Consider the following 21,776-nt stretch of genomic DNA (forward strand, 5'->3'; position numbering starts at 1 on the left):
CATTTTTACCATTGAGCTAACAGAGCCGTCCTACTTCACAACGCTCGGCACGACTGTGGCTCAAGTCACCTTCAGGCGGCACGCCTCCGTCGGTGAAACCGAGTGCTCCTTCTTCAATCTAACTGGTTCTCCAATTGTACTGTGACATATATACAAGCTCACAACTTGTCGCTTTGCGACGCGTTGTGAGCTTGTAGATCTGCAATTTTCAAAGGATTTTTATACATTTGAAAACTTGTGAAACAGGACCTTCTGCACAATGACTACTTTATTCTATTTGTTGATGCTAATACAATACTTACTCAAGTACATTTTTGAATATCGAACTTGTACTTGTAACAGACTATTTCTACAATAGGGTTTTGATACTTTCATATAAGTAAAAACATTTGAGTACTTTTACCACCACTGCAGTTGGCCACTTGGAAACTTTTGCCTCAAAAAGACAGGCTGACAGACAGACACACAGACAGGCTGACAGACAGACAGACAGACAGACAGACAGACAGACAGACAGACAGACAGACAGACAGACAGACAGACAGACAGACAGACAGAGAGACAGAGAGACAGACAGGACTTACCATACATGGACATGTTCCTCTCTGGGGTCTGAGGGTTGGGAGGGTCAGACGATGACCTCTGTCTTCCTACCGTCTCCATGGGTTTGTTATGTCCGGGACCTGTCACAATGGTCTCACTTATTCAGTATGGCGTTTCAAAGCAAAACATATCACTTTGGTAGAGGTCTGGGTTGGGTATTTACCGTGCCATGATTGCCAATGTTACATATTAGCAGAATCTGCTTTGTTTTGTATTCAACTATGCGCTAAGAGAGAGACTTTGAGACATGTTTCACCATGGAATGTAAGTCAATGAGGAGATATTATTACAGCAATTTGGAACTTAAGTTTAACTCTAATCAATGTAGCCTAAAAATGAGGCACAAGGAGTAAGGTGGCACGCAAGATAGCATAGCACAGTGGTTTTCAACCTTTTTCATGCCAAGGACCCCTAAATTGATATACATTTGGCCGCGGACCACCATTTGAAAATGTTCAATGCCAGAAGCAAAGATATCAGTTAATTTTCGCTTTAAAAAAATATAAATATTCAAAGATATGGACACTTTTTCAAAAATAGCAGATCTACAAGCTCATAGCGCGGCACTCGGTGCCACGCTATGAGCTTGTAGATCTGCTATTTTTGAATGGCCAAAGCTAAGCGGTTAAAATGATTGTGACGCTATGTTAACTCACTTCGCTGGGGACCCCCTGGTACTCCCTCAAGGACCACTGGTGGTCCCCGGACCACTGGTTGAAAACCACATAGCATAATCCATCTGGTACATCCACTGTACCCGATGGATTATGCTATGTGTACAGTACTGTATATATATGTATGTGTAGATTATTATTTTTTCCCCCCGGATTGAGAACCACTGACATAGAGGCACCGACCTTTAGCGGGGACCCTCGGGGGCAGCGGTGGATGGGCGGTGCCGGGGCCGGGCGGAGGCGGGCTGAGGTCCAGCATGGTGCCGTAGGTCTCGTTGCTGAGCATCATGCTGGGCCGGTGGTCGGGCCCGGCGTTGGCTCTCAGCTTGTCCCGGGCCAGGCTGGCCGCGTCGCGCGCCACAGCGGCCAGCGAGGGCTGCAGAGCCGCCGCCGACCCGGGGACGAAACAACTCACCGGGCGCTCCTCTCTCCTCTGGGGGATGGGCTGCACGGAGGGGACATAAAACAGTGCTGGACAAAGTACTCAAGACTTCCATATTTTTTTTACTTCCAGGCGGTGTTGATTTCGTCGACTAAAACTATGACGAAAAATGGTCGTCGACTTCCTTTATTCACTGACGAAAACTAAATAAAAACTAAAGCTATGGTGACTAGGGGTGGGACGATATGGGTACCTCACGATACGATATATATCACGATATTAGGCCCACGATAACAATATATATCACGATATTCGACAAGATTCGATATATTGCGATATCACGATATTTGTTATATATTGCAAGAAATTTCACCAACGATATATCACGATAGTCCTTGTATTCAATTCATAAACACATAAAATAGCACCAAACAGTTAAAAATCATCATTACACAAATACAGAGTTGGAAAAACAACCCTAACCCTAAAAAAAAACAAAAAAAACAAACATTTTTTTTAATTTTTAATATCGATTTAAAAAAAATTAATATCGATTATTTATCGCGGGATAAAGTATCGCGATATATCGATATATCGTCCCACCCCTAAGGTGACTAAAACTAAGACTAAACATATTGTCGTGCTGCTGGGTGATGAGGAGTGGGTAAGGACGGGCACGACAATGTTTATCCAAGTTAGTAGACTTTACTGGGTGAATACACAGTTCTTTAACTTCTTTACAATTATGCTGGTCAGGTCAGGATGATGATAACATTTACACACACTGCTCGCTGGTTATAGGTGAGCATTAGATCACTTGGGTCCTCTTGTTCTAGCACAGAACGGGAGACGCTCCGTCCGTGCTGTTGAAACCTTTAGAAACCCTATTAACACTGAACAAGGAAACGCTGACGTCTCTTATCAAATTAGCACAGGACAAACGACAGCCAATGACAGTGTGACAATAACATGCACGTCCAATCGGTATCAGTATCCCAAATCTATAGGTAACTGTTTCCCATGTTACACACCTTCACAGGTACTGGTGCCACAGGGCTGTACTGCCCATGTGCCCATCACAACAATATTGACAATTTCGTCAACTAATAAAAATGACACTAAAATGGTAGTGAGGGATCTAGTGGAGAAGAGATCCAGTAGAACTAAAAGACACATCTTTTTTATGTTTGGTTGCGCTCATGTTGCGCTCTGAAAATAGCAGATCTACAAGGGGAGAGGAGAGGAGAGGAGAGGAGAGGAGAGGAGCTCACCTTATCTTCCATCTCATCATCACTATCTTCCAGGTCGTTTTCATTCCTCAGCCTCCATTCATATTCTACGTGAACGTGAACATTGAACTTCCCCGTCTGAGCCTGGATCAGCTGTAAGAGACACAACACACACACACTATGAGCCTGGATCAGCTGTAAGAGACACAACACACACACACTATGAGCCTGGATCAGCTGTAAGAGACACAACACACACACACTATGAGCCTGGATCAGCTGTAAGAGACACAACACACACACACTATGAGCCTGGATCAGCTGTAAGAGACACAACACACACACACTATGGTGTTACAACCTCCTCTTTTAACCCATTAAGGCCTGAGTCTGATTCTTAAAATGTTTTCTCAATCCTAACAGATTTTTGAAAAAGATATTTTTTTTACGATTTTTCAAAAATAGCAGATCTACAAGGTCATAGCGCGGCACCGAGTGCCGGGCTATGAGCTTGTATATCTGCTATTTTTGAATAGCCAAAGAAACCTAAAGTGACACAGATGCGTTCCAGGTCTAAATGGGTTAAAACTATAACCCGTTAAAGCCGGGAACGCATCTGTGTAACCGCTTTAACCATTATTTTATACTTTGGCTATTCACAAATAGCAGACATACAAGCTCATAGCGTTATGAGCTTGTATGTCTGCTATTGTTGAAAAATCGTGAACATTTGTGCAAATCTTTGAATATATATTTTTTTCAAAGCGAATATTTTTAATTCAAATCTTTGCTTCTGGGGGCTCCCTGGAACAACATATTTTGAGATACTGGGGGTCCTTGACATGAAAATGTTTGAGAACCACTGATTATAGCAACTGTTAGGATTTAGAAGACATTTGTAGAATCCCCAGAAGCGAAGATTTGAGTTACAAATGTTTGCTTTAAAAATATATATATTCAAAGATTTGCACAGATTTTCATGATTTTTCAAAAAAAAATAGCAGATCTACAAGCTGATGACCGGCGGAAAGATACTAATGTCGGTAGGAGACTCAAAGTTGACACTTTGGAGTCTCCTACCGGAGCCGCCACCGGTCATCAAATTATTGGCTTAGGAATGTGAGAAAAACAAAAAACAAAAAAAATCTCCATTAATTCAAGTCTCCATGGGGTGTGTATTGATAGAAAAAAAAATAATTTGGGGGTGAACTATCCCTTTAAAGTCTGACTGTACCTGACTGTTTACATTTCTGACTAATAAAGAAGTCAATCAATCAATCAATCAATCAATCAATCAACATAAAGTATGTGGCTATATCACCACAACTCACCAGTTCCTCACACTGTGTGTGACGCAGGCGTTTGGCGATGTCCAGTGGCGTCTCGCCCGCTTCATTGGCTGAAATGAAAACCAGGTGATAAGGAGCTCACTGGTGCAGTGTAGCCGAAGCTCACAACGCCTCACAATGCGAGCTTGTAGATCGACTATTTTCACAGTATTTATCTGTGGAACCGAGTCAAACTAGCTGGGTTGGTAGGTAAGTAAGTAAGTAAGTACATTTTATTTATATAGCACTTCTCACAGAGAGGACTCACAAAGTGCTTCACATACATAGAAATTAAAAACAAAACAAGGTATTAAAATAAGTAGAACAGAAAAAAAAGCCTGTACAATTCATCTCAAGCAGTACAGCAAATAACGACACAACGTGGAAATACAATCATGTAACATCTGCAAAAGCTTGTTCAAATAATAGCGCTTCAAGGTTGTTCTTTTTTTTTGTTCTCTAAATTTTTATCCCACGATTTTGTAACCCCTATTTTTTACACCCAGTGCCAATTGTCTATGTAATCCTGGGCACTACCTTCCCTCCTTCAATGCATGAGAGCACCTGACAGGGGAGAGTTTCCCTGGTTGGACGTAGCGCGTGGAAGGAACACGTTATTCCAACCAGTTCCTTTCCCCTCCATCAGGCGCCCCGGCTGCCCAGGGGGAGGCAGTATAGTGACCAGGATTACTACATGTTTTTGTGAGGGTACCTACCCTAGGAGACACGGGGAGAAGAACATGCAAACTCCACAGAGAAAGGCCCTTTCGCCAACCCCACCTAGGGTAAGGTAAGGTTGTTCTTAAAAATGTCCACAGAGGCTGCAGTTCTCAAGACATGTGGAAGAGCATTCCAGAGCTTGGGAGCTACAGCCTGAAAGGCTCTGTCACCTTTTGTTCTTAAATGAGTGTTGGGAACTGTTAACAGACCCTGTTCAGCAGACCTAAGGGCCCTCCCTGGCACATAACATGGGACCATGTTGGTTAGGTATACTAGTTAGTAGTCTTACCAATACTAGTTGTCTTAGAGGGTTGATAGGTAAGGGTTAGGTATACTAGTTAGTATTCTTACCTATACTAGTTGTCTTAGAGGGTTGATAAGTAAGGGTTAGGTATACTAGTTAGTAGTCTTACCTATACTAGTTGTCTTAGAGGGTTGATAGGTAAGGGTTAGGTATACTAGTTAGTAGTCTTACCTATACTAGTTGTCTTAGAGGGTTGATAGGTAAGGGTTAGGTATACTAGTTAGTATTCTTACCTATACTAGTTGTCTTAGAGGGTTGATAGGTAAGGGTTAGGTATACTAGTTAGTAGTCTTACCTATACTAGTTGTCTTAGAGGGTTGATAGGTAAGGGTTAGGTATACTAGTTAGTAGTCTTAGAGGGTTGATAGGTAAGGGTTAGGTATACTAGTTAGTAGTCTTACCTATGCTGACGGTGGCCTTTCCTCGGAGCAGCAGCTTCAGACATTCACTGTTGTTGGTCAGACTGCAGTAATGTAGAGCTGTGCTGCCTTTAGCCGTCTGCTTGTCCAGGTTAGCACTGACACACACACACACACACACACACACACACACACACACACACACACACACACACACACACACACACACACACACACACACACACACACACACACACACACACACACAGTTGTGGAATAAACCTTCACAACAAAGCCAGACACTATTACTTACACACATAGATGTTAATATGTACAGCGGTGGTGCTCAAACCTGGGGGGGGGGGTCCCCTGGAGGGGGTTCCAGGGGGTCCCCAGCCAAAATGTGTTACCGTGGCTATTTAAAAAAAGTAGCAGATGTACAAGCTCGCAGCGTGGCACGAAGTGACACTCTGTGAGCTTGTATATCTGCAATTTTTGAACATTTCTTAAATTGTTTGAATACATTTCTCTTCTGGGGTCAGAAGAGAAATATATATATATATGTATATATCTTTATGGGGGGTCCTTGGCAAGAAAAAGTTTGAGAACTGCTGATGTACAGTATATTATGCTATGGAGCACCCAAGTCTGACACAACTGCCACTAGATGGCGCTATATGTCACAGCATTATTTTTTCCTCTTGAAAATCCCATAGGAGAATGTTAGATCACATCACATAAGAACTATGTTCCAGAAATAAACAAATCAGACGATTTTTTTCATAATGGCTATGAAGCATCAACTGACGGTGAAAAGCACTCATTCATCCAAAGGGTAAGAAAATATTTTTTTTTTTGTCCAAACACAGACGTTTTCAAATTAAACTCAATATCATAAACGACACAGAGTCACATAGCTGACAAAATCAGTGGGCTGAGCTGGTTTATTTTTGGAATAAATTGGGGATTTTCAAGAGAAAAAACATACAGTATCACTGTGATCCAGGGGTAGTGGGAGTGACGTCAGGTCCCTGGGCACAACATATTTTCAGGTGGGGGTCCGCGCCAAATACATATCAATTTGGGGGTCCATGGCACAAAAGAGTTTGAGAACCCCTGCTGTATATTATGCCAGGGGTCTTCAACGTTTTCAGGCCAAGGACCCCCTAGCTGAGAGAGAGATGAAGCAGGGACCATCTCTATATTGTATGAAATTGTGTTTCAGATTATACTTTTTTTGTTTACTTGGTCTGTTCTTTTTCCCCTCTACACCTATACCGCTTTACCAAAAATAGCCGATCTACAAGCCCACAACGCCTCGCTGTGGCGCGAGGCGTTGTGGGCTTGTAGATCTGCCATTTTTGGCTAAAGTTCTCCTCAGAAAAGGGATGCTAGGGTTCAAGTGGTTAAGGTAAAAAGAAAAATCATATCACACAAAGATTTGGCGGACCCCCTGTAGTAACTCTGAGGACCCGCTAGGGGTCCCGGACCCCCTGTTGAAGACCCCTGTATTATGCTATTGCTTACCTGTTCTGGGCCAGGAAGTCGACAATATGGAGGGAGTTCCTGTCCACCATCCTAACAGCCAGGTGGAGCACTGTCTCTCCTGGCTCCTGTAGCACACACACACACACACACACACACACACACACACACACACACACACACACACACACACACAGAAAATATGAGTCATTGTTCCGTTATTTCTCACCACTAATGTTTGCTCTATACATTTTATCCGACGATTTTTGTAACCCATGTCAAGATAACACTAATTTCACGATACAAACATGATGTTGGGCATATGATATCGATATGATACATTATTAATGTTCTTTTCTCATGTATCATCAACATTGGCCATCATCTTTAGTTTAAAATAACAATTATAAAGCACTTTAAAAAACAATTACAAAGTGCTTTGTACACACAAATAAATACATTTGTGCAAGCTTAAGGGAGAAGTGAAGTTCTCATTTTAAGATTTCTTTGTCTATTCAAAAATTGCAGATCTACAAGCTCATGTGAGCTTGTAGATCTGCAATTTTTTGAAAAATCGTGAAAATGTGTGCAGAATTAGTCCTACGTGCTCATTGGTCTAGAAGTGGAAGCAGTGAGGTGTATCCTACATGTTCATTGGTCTGGTGGATGGTGTCCATCAGCTCCACTCCCTCGGCGTAGACCTGGATGAGAGCCAGGATGTCTCTGTTCCGCACCGCCTCAGCCAGAACCTGCAGCCTGGACGCTGCGTCCTCGCAGTGCGGACGTGCAAAACTCCTCTCTGTGTATTTACTGAGGATGTAGTCCTTCTTCGTCTGCCTGAGAGACACACGTACAATTCACCATTACAATGAACCATTCCTTGTTGGAATGGAAAAGGATGGTGGCCAAGTATACACCCCTGGGGGACCTCGGTCGACTAAATACAGTAAAGTGACAGTCAGTGGTGTAAAGTAACTAATTACATTTACTCAAGTACTGTACTTAAGTACAATTTTGAGGTACTTTTACTTTATTGGAGTAGCTCCAATTGTCTATACTTTTACTTCTACTCCACTACACCTCAGAGGAAAATATTGTACTTTTACTCCCCTACAATTACTTGAAAACTTTAGGTACTAGTTACTTTGCAAATATAAATGATTACAAACATACATTAACCACTTTAGCCCTATTTTATACCTAGGCTATTTGAAAATAGCCAATCTACAAGCTCACAACGCGTCGCATCTCAACATTTTGATACCAATACTTTTTGGAATTCCGGACTTTCACTTGTAACAGAGTATTGATACTTTTACTTAAGTAAAACATTTGAGTACTTTTTCCACCACTGGTGACAGTGTTACCTCTGTGTTGAGGCTGTCACTCACCATAGACTGTATAAAAGAGATGGACAAAGCCAGACCGCCGGTTTCTACAGACCGAAAATGAAGCCGATTGTTCAGGAATTTGAAATCCGCCATCTCTAATATAAGCCCAAAAGCACGTTGTTAACAGGAACCGGAAAACAATCCCCGAAGAATGCTATTTGTTGGGTAGCTTGTCAATCAAGAGCGGTGGCGGGGAATGAATGCTATAGGTTGTGTAGCTTGTCAATCAAATCATCCCGCCCCTCCTAGAGAATAGCCTACTTTATCATCAATTTCAAAATAAATGGGACCATAATTTAGCAAGACGCATATCATGATGATTGAAAGAAGACTTTAAACTAGCTACTGGAAGCATATAGAATTTATGACAATTTTTATTAAGGTAAGAAAATGTAGTCTAAAGTTTGTCAAAAACCCATCCGCTTGCGTTAAAATGAATGCTTTCTGACACCCGCAGGGGTAAAACACGTAAAACAGCGCCAAACAGGCCATTCATATGAACTGCCTCACTTCCGTATTGGCCTCATTGTAAATATGTCAGGCTGGCCCCTTGTCACTCACATGTCACTGCAGGGGCTGGGCTTGGTGATGCCCTGAGTGGACAGGTCCGCCTCCATGATGTCGTTGAAGCCGGCGTTGCCAACGTTCTTGGCCAGCTACAGGAAAGACACAGTGACACTGTCATTAGACCACCTTCTCCTTGTTTGTAGAGACAATTGTCTCATTCAAACGTACAGACAGCGTAAGGAGAGACAGACGGCAGGACAGCTGAGAGGGAGGCAGAAAGTAGGAGAGCTAAGAGGGAGACAGTGTTCGGAGAGACAGACGGTAGGAAAGCTGAGAGAGAGACAGTGTTCAGAGAGACAGAAAGTAGGAAAGCTGAGAGGGAGACAGTGTAGGAGAGACAGACGGTAGGAAAGCTGAGAGGGAGACAGAAAGTAGGAAAGCTGGGAGGGAGACAGTGTAGGAGAGTCAGTAGGAAAGCTTGCAAAATCTGCGAAAACACTCACCAGCAGCTCAGAGTTTCCCAGCACGTCCAGGTCCAGAGACTGTATCCTAGAGTAGTGGACGCCCATCTCCCTGTGGATGCCTGAGCACTCTATGCAGATCACAACCCCCAGGTTGGTAGACAGCCACGTCGGGTCTGAAACACAGAGAACACACTTAATAGTTTTCCCCAACATTTAATTCACTTCATTCACACAGTTTGAGTTCAGTTGGAGTATGCTGAAGCCTTTTTTAGTTGTGCACCGGAAATCACACACCGATAATAGCAGATCTACAAGCTCACAACGCGTTGCTGTTCAAATTCTGCAAGAATACAATTATAACCGGATATTAAGTTAACTCATTGAGTGCCAGATTTATTTATTTTCTAAACGTTTGACAATTCTGGCACTCAATTTTACTACCTATGAGCATGTAAAAGAACAAAAACGAATATCCAAAAATTATTTCTATATTATGTTGTCCCAGTGCCAGAGTTTTTTTCACAGAAAACAAAAAGTGCTTAGGAAGCGAGATACAGCCTTTTTCATTTCCAAGTTAAACAAGGATTGGATGGAGCTGCAAATCTTCAGATGATGATATCTTGGGTTCTGGACCAAAAAAAAAAAAATCTATTTTTTTCAAAAACACGTCAAACACGTCATTGGCACGTTGAGCCATAGCGGTAAAAACACGTGAAACACGTTAATGGCACTCAATGAGTTAATTATGTTTATGTTAATTTATTTGACTTTTATCTCGGGACTCAAACCGGCGACGCGCTGTCAGGCTACATTGGAGCATTTTAAACTGAAGTGATATTAATGAATTCCAAATATTATCAAAGTATTCTGCGGCATCCCTGGACTTGGCGACGCCGCACCCTAGGGTGCCACACAGACAGCACCCACTGCTCTACTCACTGGGCGCTCCGCAGTCGCAGCAGATGTGGTTGCCGGTCATCTTTTTCACCTCGTCCACGATGGCCTTGGTCAGCTCCTGCAGGATGTTGTTTTCACCCCCGTCCTCCTGGTCGCCTTTAAACGCCTTGTTGAGAGCCTCCTCTTTACAGTTCTGAAGAACCCAGATCCAACTGGAGCGCGCGCACACACACACACACACACACACACACACACACACACACACACACACACACACACACACACACACACACACACACACACACACACACACACACACACACACACACACACACACACACACACACACACACACCAATGGACAGATAGATAAATACTAGATAGACAGATGTATACATCTTTGATACAAAAACAAACAACAACAAAAGAGCAACATTAGCTGAATATTGAGATATTTTTTGTGATAATATTCAATCATAGGTCTAAGATCCGCCCAAGCCTATCAGACAGACAGACAGACAGACAGACAGACAGACAGACAGACTCCTTACATTTGACAGTCGGTCTCATCCTCTGCTTGGAAGTGATATGTTCTGTCATCTGTAGAAAGGAACAACAATTATAAGCATGATGCTTAGATGCAGATTGGGCACTTAAGACCTTTATGTCCAACATGTTTTACACCACTGGTTCTCAACGTCGGGTCTAACTTAAGGAGTATTTCACCCAAAAAAATACTTATTTTCAATCAATTACACACCCCATGAAGCCTTGAATTCATGGAGATTTTTTTTGTTTTGATGTGTGACGGTGTGTGTTTTGAAACATTTTGAAAGTGAAAGTTAAAGTGGTCACGTCTGGCTATGGGATATTACAAATATTTAACCAATGAATAGTATTAACAAGAGCTTGTGACTATGACTAAATAACAACATTGGATACATTGGAACACAGTGATGACCTTAAATAATACCGCTCACTTCACACTGGGTGTGATTTATTTATTCATAGATTTTTCTATACTATATCCTCAATATTTCAACCCGACAGCGACCATAGGCCTATACGTATATTGTCAATATTTCACAAAAGGTTATTGAGGGGAACTGGTGTAGTTGGCACCTTGGCTAAAGGCACTCAGACTTACAGTAGGTGAGGGAGCTGGTGTAGCTTCATGGCTACCTGCACTCAGGACTTAGGTGAGGGGCTAGTGTAGCTCCATGGCTACCTGCACTCAGACTTAGGTGAGGGAGCTGGTGTAGCTCCATGGCTACCTGCACTCAGACTTACAGTAGGTGAGGGGCTAGTGTAGCTCCATGGCTACCTGCACTCAGGACTTACGTGAGAACAGGTCAAAGCTCTTCTTCTCGTCCGGGTTTCTCTTCACTTGGCAGGTTAGAAGGTTGAGTTTAGCAGGAGGTCTGTTGGCCTGGAAAGACAAACACGAGTGTTCAAAGAGACTCCGCCACAGTTTGTCTTTAACCACTTAAACCCCTTATGGTTGAGCGGAGTGCCTCAGGGCTCTATACTAGTGTTTTCTTTTTCCTGTTTTCTGTTATTGTGGGGAAAGCTTTCTCTGAAAATAGCAGATTGAGAAGCGATGCGTTGCGACGCGTTGTGAGCTTGACGATCTGCTATTTTCCGCAAAAGCTTTCCCCACAATACGGATGCTGGGGTTTAAGTGGTTAATAGAAACTTGAACAATACAATTGATACTGCTCTTACGACAAGCAGTAGTAATTCTACAACAATAACTGATTATAGTATATGAAACATAGATCTACATATTACAAATAATAATAGGTCAGAAGGCTGTGAATCATATACAGTATATACAACTTGTCAGTGATTATTATGTTGTCATGGATACGTCCATGACAACATCACAAAGGATCTGTATGCACAGGGAAGACACAGATCTTTGGACGTTAGGACTGATTTTAGAAAATAAACCACAGTTTCATGTTTTTATTAAAAGAATAAACCACCATTTCATGCTTTTATTAAAAGAATAAACCACCATTTCATGCTTTTATTAAAAGAATAAACCACTATGTCATGCTTTTATTAACCATATGATCCCTGGCGACCCTGTTTTGGGCAAGTCATTCTGGGTGAAAAGTGTCAAAAGATTTTCAAAAATGTAAAAAAAAAAGAAGGGAAAAAAAATGCCTAGAAAAAGAGGTAAAATTATTATTGGACTCTGAATCTAAAGTCATTTGGTGTAAGGTCAGGATAAGATAAGATAAGATAAGATAGACCTTTATTAATCCCGAGGGTATATTCAGGTGTCATAGCAGCAACAGTATGAAACAGAGGAGGAGTTCAGGTAAGAGTAGATAGAGATAAGAATAAGATTTATTTTTTAAATTAAATAGACTAAGAGTCTGACACTAGACTTCTGTACTTGGTCTGGCAGAGTAAACATTTATTCTATCAATAAATATAATATACATTAAGGCTGTCAATAAATGCAATCATTAAAAAAACCACATAATTAATCAGCTGCTCATATCAGGCGTGTTAATAAACAAACCTCTGTCCTTCAGTAGCACAACCATGGATGAATGCTTGGTTTTTATATATGTAATAATAATAAAAACATGTATATTGTATACAGTATACATCTGTGATTTATCTTTTTATATACAGGGGAAATGGGCATATTTTGGTCATATTTACAAATGGTGAATAATCATAATTAATGATATAATTACCCATAGCTAAACTGTGCTTAATATGATTATATTTTTGAAACAATATGTACAGTATGCATGATCGCCTCGCCAATGAATACATGAATGGATTGAATTGAACTGAAATTAATTGAATAATCAAAAACATAAAATACAAATGAATGAATTCAGTAAATAATGTGTTAGTTGTAGCCCTGTCATATGGTGCCCACCCTTTGCCCATGGTGCACACCCGTGCCCGCACGGTGCCCACCCTTTTCTCTGCCATCCTTTTCCTTATGCTCTTCCTCCTTCTCCTGCTGCGCCTCTTCCTCTTCTGTCTGATGACGCTCTGTTGTGATTGGCTGTCTGGCTCTTCACCAAAAAACTTTTCATACAAATAAAAAAGTACAAAACAAAAAGTAAAATAAATAAATAAATAAAATAAACGCACTCCGTCCTAGAGCTCATGCTTCAATTCAGTTTTTTGGGGCGAAGTAAAAATGAACTGGGCTGAGGGCGGAGCATGCAGGAGGGTGGGCGGGGTCTCAATCCAGGGCAACCAATAGCAGAAGAGAATGGGGGTGGCCTTACCGTTCCGTGACAGATGGTGAGGAAACCGTTCTTCACGGAGCATTTCCTCTTCTGCCAAACCTTCCTGAGCCTGAGGGGACAGGAAGACACCGACACACATGGAATTATACTGAACTGTGCTATGCGGTACTGTTTTTTTTATTTGATTTGATTTATTTGAAAAGCCAAAACCACATGGTCACCGCAGTTCGAGGATAACACAAGAAAGTCCTGAGACTTATTTCCGGTGAGGTCCTCTTACAATTAACAATCAATACGTAAAAAAGACTTTACAATACAACACAGATCCTTTAGGATTTTAACGATTCCAGTTCCTTAAAGGTTTCATGACATCAATTTTTTTATTTCCCAGGTTTCTTTTTTGTTATCTGACCTCAAATACACCCCCAAAAAAATAAACTTTGAACATTCAGTGGATTTTCTGTGGTCTGGGGTTTTCTGAATAATTAGGCTCAGAAAGGTGCTGTGATTTGCCAGTGGACTTTGATGTCACAGTCCATTAATACTGCCCCCTCTCCTCCCCGCCCCTCCCCTATCCTTCTCCTTTGGGGGGGGGGGGGGGGGGGGGGAGCAGAGGCAATGATTGACAGGCAAAATCCCTTAACAGCAACACCCGCAGGCAAATCGTTTTTTTTAAAGAGAAAAACACCTGCCATGGCTCACTAGAGTGGATTTTTCAGTTAAAACCTTTTAATACACGTTTGAAAGACCACGATAAAGACTTGTAATGTTTTGTAAACCAGCATGTCATGAAACCTTTAACGATTCGCTCTTAACACATTGATTGCCAATATCGCATTGATCGGATTGAGGTAATTATATACTGGCAAGGGGATAGAAAACTATGTTTAATATCTTGGCAATCAATGTGTTAACGGTCCGATTCCTTAATGGTTCCCTTTCACGATTCCTATAGGGGGTTCCAAATGGAACTCTTGCAGGTCTGTAACTCTGAGAGTGTACAACTGGAACCAAACAGAACCTTCCGGGTCCATTTGGTTCCATGTGTACACTCTCAGAGTCAAAAGGTCTAATAAAACCGGTTACGGAAACGGTTCCAAATGTGATGGAACCGATACCGGTTCCTCAATGTTGGATCCGGTTCTGGATCCCAACCCTAGACCTGTGGACCTGGGCTATGAGGATATTGCAAGTGGGCCCCGAGACTATTGGCAAACCACTAAGATTGTAATAATAATATGACATATGAAAAAAAAAAGAATATATGATTAATATAGAAACAATTTCTTTAAAACCTTGGAGAAAAACACGTTATCATTCTGATACCGATAAATAGGACCTAAAAGTACTTGGTTAGTTCCATTGATCCAAGCCGGAACACAATCGATTGATTGATCTTTAAAATAAAACATGCTCTGAAAGTGCAAGTGGCCCCGCCCATCTGATCACTTAAGTGGTAAGATGATCATTGTCAAAATTGTACTTAAGTACAGTACTTGAGTACATGTGCTTAGTTACTTTCCACCACTGTTGGTTATGCAGGAGACACTCACCCCTCGCTCCTCTTGTAAAGGGTTCCAGATTTCTCCGTTCCGTGGGCCTTGTTCCCTTGCAGCTGGTGCAGGCTGTAGCCTGGGTTGGTTTTGGTCTGCCCGTCCTGCAACCCAATGGCATTTGGTTATTAGTGGGCAGCCATTATTAACCCATTCAATCCGGGAACACATCTGTGTCATTTTAAGTTAGGGTTGAAAATGGCCCCGGGTGAAGTTGCTCCCGCTCACCGCACTCTGGTCAGACTGCAGCGAGGCTTTCAGCGTGTCTCGCAGCTGACTCAGCTGTTTCCTCTCTCCGTCCTGAGTCTGTTTGATCTGTGACATCACACAATACCAGAGGTTAGAGGTCATATGAATGAGGCAGTGTGGTTCTCAAAAGTGGGGTCCAGGGGTCACCAGGAAAATAAATGAATATAGCATCATAATCGGTTTGAACCTGGCCTATTATTATACTTTTGCATATTAAAAAAAATTGCAGATCTACAATGTAACGGATCACAATGCAACAGCATGTGAGATCTGATAGAATTATTTTTTTTTATATAATTTATATATACTTTATATAGGCCTATATTCTTTTACACAAATCTTCTCTTCTGAGGGTCCCTGGCACACAAATCTTTCCAGACAGGGGTCTGCGGTCAAACTCATATAGTACACTGAAATTACGGTAAATATGGACTTGTTCCCATGGTTGTGGTTAACGATCCAACGTCAGGTGGTAAATAACGGGGCTGTCACACGCAGCCAGGCGGATGAAACGTGTTCTGCCAAAACAAAACACTGGACACAGAGAGCGCTGAAGCGCTGGGAAGAGGAGCACTCCAACATGCCTTAATCCATTAAGACCGGGAACGCATCTCATCTGTGTCATTTGAAGATTTCTTTGGCTATTCAAAAATAGCAGATATACAAGCTCATCAAGTGCCACACTATGAGCTTGTAGATATGCACTTTTTGAATATATGTAAAATATGGTTTAAAGCGAACATTTTTAACTCCGATCTGTTCTTCTAGGGGGTCCCTGGCAGGAAAACACATTTTGAGATGAGGGTCCGCGGTCCTTAACATGGAAAGGTTGGAGCACCACTGATATAGCAACATACTGTTAGGATTAGAAAACATTTTTAGATTATGTATTTGGCCACGGACCCCCATCTCAAAATGTTTTGTTCCAGGGACCCCCATGAAGCAAAGATTTGAGTTAAAAATGTTTGCTTTAAAAAAATATATATATATATTCAAAGATTTGCACAAATTCTCAAGAATTTTCAAAAATAGCAGATCTACAAGCTCGTGCTGTGAGCTTGTAGATCTGCTATTTTTGAATAGCCAAAGAAATCTTTAAAATGACACAGTATGCGTTCCTGGATTGAATGGGTTAAATGCATGGCAGAAAGACTTTACCATATGGCAGTATAGGCCTGTCACAACCTATATCAAAATTGGCTAATGGGAGGATGGCCGGCCGCGGATAGACGTAACACGTCATCACGCTCTGCAGGTCACTATGACCACGGCCATTAAACAAGGATTTCCCATTGCAGCTACGCCCAAATATGGAGTGTGTTGTCTAACCTCAATGTGTTGTCATCGGGCGCAAACAAATCAGTCAGCTCCATGTATGGAGCTCGGTGACACAGATGTAGTTATCTATATATACAATTTGAATCCTGCGCCATGTCGGTTGTCCGTATGCGACGCCAGTGTGACGGTGTGACGTAATCTGACATCACGATGACAACGCCAGTGTGACGTAATCTCACGACAGCATGACATCACATGACATCACATCCTACCTATAAATTCTAGGATGCCGTCAGATCGCACCAGTTCGACGGCTTCCATAGTGATAAATAGTAATAATCTATACAAGGAACTCTCTCCACCACAAGAACTCTCTCCACCACAATGACGACAACTTCACCAAAGCCACAACGGCTGGAGATACAACGCCAGACATGGCGCACTGCAAAGTGAACGACGCGTCACGCTAGACGTTCGGGCCGCGTAGCTTACATAGGCCTATTGAAATGACCTATTGAAATAATTTCAAACATTGAAATATAGCGGAAATAGCAGATCTACAAGCTCACAACGCGTTGCATCGCCTTTTCTATGGCAGAAAGCCACTGGTAGCTAGAAAATGAAACAGAAAACACGCACTTTCTGTGGATACAGCCACTTATACATGTAATGAAAGGAAAGAAAGGTGACTTCTTACTCCAGTCAGGTCTGCTGCCAGTTTCTCTATAGAAGGTTTCATCGTCTCCACAGTGTTCAAACCATCCTGGAAGAAACTGAGAGGAGAGGAGAGGAGAGGAGAGGAGAGGAGAGGAGAGGAGAGGAGAGGAGAGGAGAGGAGAGGAGAGGAGAGGAGAGGAGAGGAGAGGTAACATTTCATCAATAATTACGGTACTTTTAACTCATTTAGACCTGAGACCGATTCTACAAATGTCTTCTAAAATCCTCTGAAACACTTATGTTGCTATATAGCAGTGGTTCTCAAACTTTTTCATGTCAAAGACCCCAAAATGATATGTATTTCGGCTGCGGACCGCCATGTAAAAATATTTAGTTCCAGGGACCCCCAGAAGCAAAGATTTGAGTTAAAAATTTGCTTTAACAATATGTATATTCAAAGATTTGCACACATTTTCATGATTTTTCAAAAATAGCAGATCTACAAGCTCATAGCGCGGCACTTATGAGCTTGTATATCTGCTATTTTTGAATAGCCAAAGTGTAAAATAAGGGTTATAGCTAAATCTAAAATGACACCGATAAACAGATTAAGTACAGCAGCAGGTCATTTACGGCTAGTAGCACAGAATAGTAAAATAAGAGACTTTGTACCTACTTGCACTGAGCGTGGAAATACTTGATGAGGTTCTGGAGGAAGTCCACTCCTTTCTTCACTTTGATCTCATTCACCTTCAGAAGATACTGGAGAGAGAGAGACACCACACATCCACCATGAAACACTGACCAGGGATGTAACATTTCACAGTACATAACAGCATCTACCATTAAACCACAGCATTATTCATTTTTTCTCCTCCATTTGAATCAAATGTACTATGTAATATTTTCATTTCGTTTTTTAATGAATACAATGTAATTTTGTCCAATCTGTTTATTTATTTATTTATTTTTAATTTTTCACCCAGTGCCAATGCCTAAGCTTGTAATCCTGGGCGCTACTCTCCCTCTGCCAGCTTGGGGAGAGCCCCAAACTGAGCTCATGCTTCCTTCAATGCATGACGAGTGAGCAGGCCGCTTCTTATCACCTGACAGGGGCAGTTTCCCTGGTAGGACGTAGCGTGTGGAAGGAACACGTTATTCCAACCAGTTTCTTTCCCCTCTATCAGGCGCCCCGGCTGACTAGGGGGAACCTAGGGAACACGGGGAGAACATGCAAACTCCACACAGAAAGGCCCTTTCGCCAACCCCACCTAGGGTATGGGCTATGAACTTTTTTAGGGGGGTGGTTGATTTTGTCTCCCTGCTCTTCAATTGAGATATTTAGATCGTGTCAAAGGTAGACACAGGATCTGACAAAGAATTGTCAGATCCCAGCTTTAACTAAAACATAGTTTCTGTTATCTCGTTTTAGTTAGCTACAATAACTAGAGGTGTGGAATATAATCGATTCTACGATGCATCGTGATTCAGCCACGCACAATTCTGCATTAATTCAGCGACATGAAATAATTGATTAATAGGTAGGTCAAGGAGAGTGATTATACATACATGACAGCACTTTCTAAATAAATAAATAAAAAGTAGTCCAATGTGTATCTGAGTGCTTGTATCAACTAATGAAAAATGGGCTATCTTGTGCAGTAATACAGAAAAGTGAGATCGAAATGCATTGTAGAACTGAATCGAATCAAATCTTTAAAGGGCTTTTCAGATGGGGAGCGACACAACGCCTGCGCTCTCGCTTGGATCAGTGGGAATACCTGGTGAACACAGGTCTGACAAACGCTGTGCGAGTAAAGCGGCAGGCGTTCAGCAGGAAAGCTGACCAAAAGCCAGTGTTAATTGTGACGGCAAATTTATATTTAGTTATAGTATTTTGAATAATATTTTATTTAGTCGACTAAATATCACAGTTGATTTTGTCAACAAAAATGTATTTTGGCGGGGCGTGGTGGCATCGCAATGGCAGATTTTACACTTGGTTGCTTGCTTTTTATGTTTTATGTTTTGGTTGCGCCATGTTTGGTTTGGCAATTTCACGGGATCGCGCCCGCTTGCCTCTCCACCCTTCAGATTGTCTGCGCCTCCCAACTAGCCGCTTGCCTCTCACTGAAAATGAATTACTATAGACGCGTCAATCTCTCCCCGCCTGAAAATCCCCTGAGAGGTGAATCGTGATCTATTCAAATAGCCATATTGGAAAGGCAAGGGGCATCTTCCTTACTTCCTTCGTAGGTGTTACCAATGTACTACTAATGAAGGCTCTGTTCCATTCTGGACAAACAGAGTCAGGGTGCTGATATTGTGCATGTTGTGCTCACTGGAAACACTCTGCTACACCAGTGGGTCTCAAAGTGTGGCCCAGGGACCCTCATGGTTCCTTGATGGGGGTTCCAAATGGCCCCTTATGTACTGGACCATTTTGGTTCCATTTGTACACTCTCATAGTAATGGGGGTCCTTGAAATAAAAAATAAAAAAAAAGGTTTGAGAACCACTGCGTTACACTAAATGGAACAGAGCCTTCATTAGCCTCATTGGTAACAAATGAGGAAAGTAGTAAGGAAGCGGCCCAATTTCTTTCCAACATGGCTGCTGTGCATAGAGCCCATCGTGAGGTCAGTGCCGGTGCACACCTCCAGTAGTAATGAAACCCTGAGCCCTGGTGGAGAGGAGACCCACCTCACACATCTGCAGCTGAAACATCCTCCTCTCCTTCTCCATCTCCTCGGCGATCTCTCCTCCGCTGAACTCCGTGCGGATCATCCCGTGCTGCTTGGCGTGCTCCTTCTTCTCCTTCTCGATCTTCGCCCTGCTCCGCCACGAGGACACAGAAAACACAGAAGAGTTAACAAAACAAATACTCCTGACCTCAGCTGTGCCCTAACATGGAGTTCCGCATTCACTGACATGACTTCGACATCATTCTGAACAGGTCTATATGTCGAGAGAAACTAAAACAAGAACACGGCAGGGTTGTTTCCACAGTAAGAGGAGGAAACACTTTAACAACAACCAGGATCCAAAGTGAACTAGTACACTTCAGGGAACATTCTAGAGGAGGTGTTACCACTTGACTGACTGTCTGGTTTCCTGTATTGTAGCTCCACTCAGAGACTAAATGGCTTCCCAGTCGTGTTTTTCAGAAGAGGATTATTCCTGTCCTGTGTGTCGTGACATATTTAAACATCCTGTTATCCTGTCATGTAGCCACAGCTTCTGCAAAGCCTGTCTGCAGCAATGGTGGAGACATCAGGAAATAAAGAAATGTCCAGTTTGTAAGAAGATAAACAAAAGGAAACGTCCACCCTGTAACCTGGCTGGAAGAGTCAAAGAAGAGTCAGGTTATGAAGGAGAAGATTGAGGGTCTGAACGGAGAGATATCAATCCTTTCGAACACAATCGGAGCCATCAGAGCTGAACGCATCACGCAGAGCCACAAGAACACAGTGGAAAGAGTCCAGTTCACACTGCAAGACCCAAAGTTGGTCTCGGGAGCTCTGATAGATGAGGCCAAACACCTGGGCAACCTGACCTTCAGAGTCTGGGACAAGATGAGGGACATTGTCTCCTACACTCCTGTGATTCTGGACCCCAACACTACCCATCCAAAATACACCCTGTCTGATGATCTGACCAGTGTGAGACCTGGGGAAGAACAGCAGCTTCCTCGCAACCCAGAGAGGTTTAACCAGTGGCTCATAGTCCTGGGTTCCTTGGGCTTTAACTCAGGGATTCATCGCTGGGATGTTGAGGTTGGAGACAATACACACTGGGACATAGGTGTGCAAGAAAAGTCTTTCCAGAGGAAGGGAAAGATAGCGGGTCAATTCTGGTGTATACAGTTATATGATGGTAAATACTTAGCAAACTCCGCACTACAGTCAATCACCGTTCGCTCAATGAGGCGGAAACCCTGGATAATCAGAGTCGAACTGGACTGGAACAGAGGAGAGCTGTCCTTCTCTGATCCTAATACTAACAGACTACTACACACCTTCACACACACTTTCACCGACACACTCTTTCCATACATTAGTCATGGTGATAATACTCTCCCTCTTAAGATCTTAAATCCTTCCGTGCCGCCACAGCTATGCAATGGATTACCGCGACCGGATACATTTTTATCCCTGTGCGTGTAATGAGGCGATCTCCGTGAGGACGGCGATCACGGATAATATTCCATGATTTTTCAAAGGTCAGTAAAAATTACACTGTTACTTTGTATAGCACCTTTCATGACATCAAATGCAGCCCAAAGTCCTATACATACAAAAAAGAGATCACAAAAATGTAAATAACACAATATCAAACAAGATTAAAAAGAACAATGTTCAAAAACATGATCAAAAGGAGGCAAGATCAAAATTAAAACAATACAAGAAAATAGCAAGAACAAAACATCACCAGAACCACTCAGACTACCTGTCACCTATTTAGGTA

At 42.3% G+C, this 21,776-nt stretch overlaps 1 protein-coding gene across 1 annotated transcript in view; it reads right to left on the reverse strand.

The window, feature by feature from the left end:
• The window catches only part of LOC311063571 (arf-GAP with SH3 domain, ANK repeat and PH domain-containing protein 2-like), a 48,845-nt gene that overhangs the window by 5,627 nt on the left and 21,442 nt on the right, over positions 1-21,776 (reverse strand). The window contains exons 6-23 of the mRNA XM_084083065.1: positions 20,013-20,142; positions 17,987-18,072; positions 17,351-17,426; positions 15,355-15,441; positions 15,127-15,230; positions 13,613-13,682; positions 11,685-11,772; positions 10,895-10,943; positions 10,386-10,555; positions 9,486-9,619; positions 9,037-9,131; positions 7,732-7,921; positions 7,127-7,212; positions 5,642-5,757; positions 4,220-4,287; positions 2,931-3,041; positions 1,461-1,722; positions 585-683 (exon numbers count right to left, since the gene is read on the reverse strand). Coding sequence (XP_083939191.1) covers positions 585-683; positions 1,461-1,722; positions 2,931-3,041; positions 4,220-4,287; positions 5,642-5,757; positions 7,127-7,212; positions 7,732-7,921; positions 9,037-9,131; positions 9,486-9,619; positions 10,386-10,555; positions 10,895-10,943; positions 11,685-11,772; positions 13,613-13,682; positions 15,127-15,230; positions 15,355-15,441; positions 17,351-17,426; positions 17,987-18,072; positions 20,013-20,142 — 2,021 coding nt within the window. The remainder of the gene's footprint in view (positions 1-584; positions 684-1,460; positions 1,723-2,930; positions 3,042-4,219; positions 4,288-5,641; positions 5,758-7,126; positions 7,213-7,731; positions 7,922-9,036; positions 9,132-9,485; positions 9,620-10,385; positions 10,556-10,894; positions 10,944-11,684; positions 11,773-13,612; positions 13,683-15,126; positions 15,231-15,354; positions 15,442-17,350; positions 17,427-17,986; positions 18,073-20,012; positions 20,143-21,776) is intronic.

The sequence above is a fragment of the Gymnoscopelus microlampas genome (genome assembly GCF_963454915.1).
Source record: "Gymnoscopelus microlampas genome assembly, chromosome: 16".
In the NCBI taxonomy this organism is placed as follows: domain Eukaryota; kingdom Metazoa; phylum Chordata; class Actinopteri; order Myctophiformes; family Myctophidae; genus Gymnoscopelus; species Gymnoscopelus microlampas.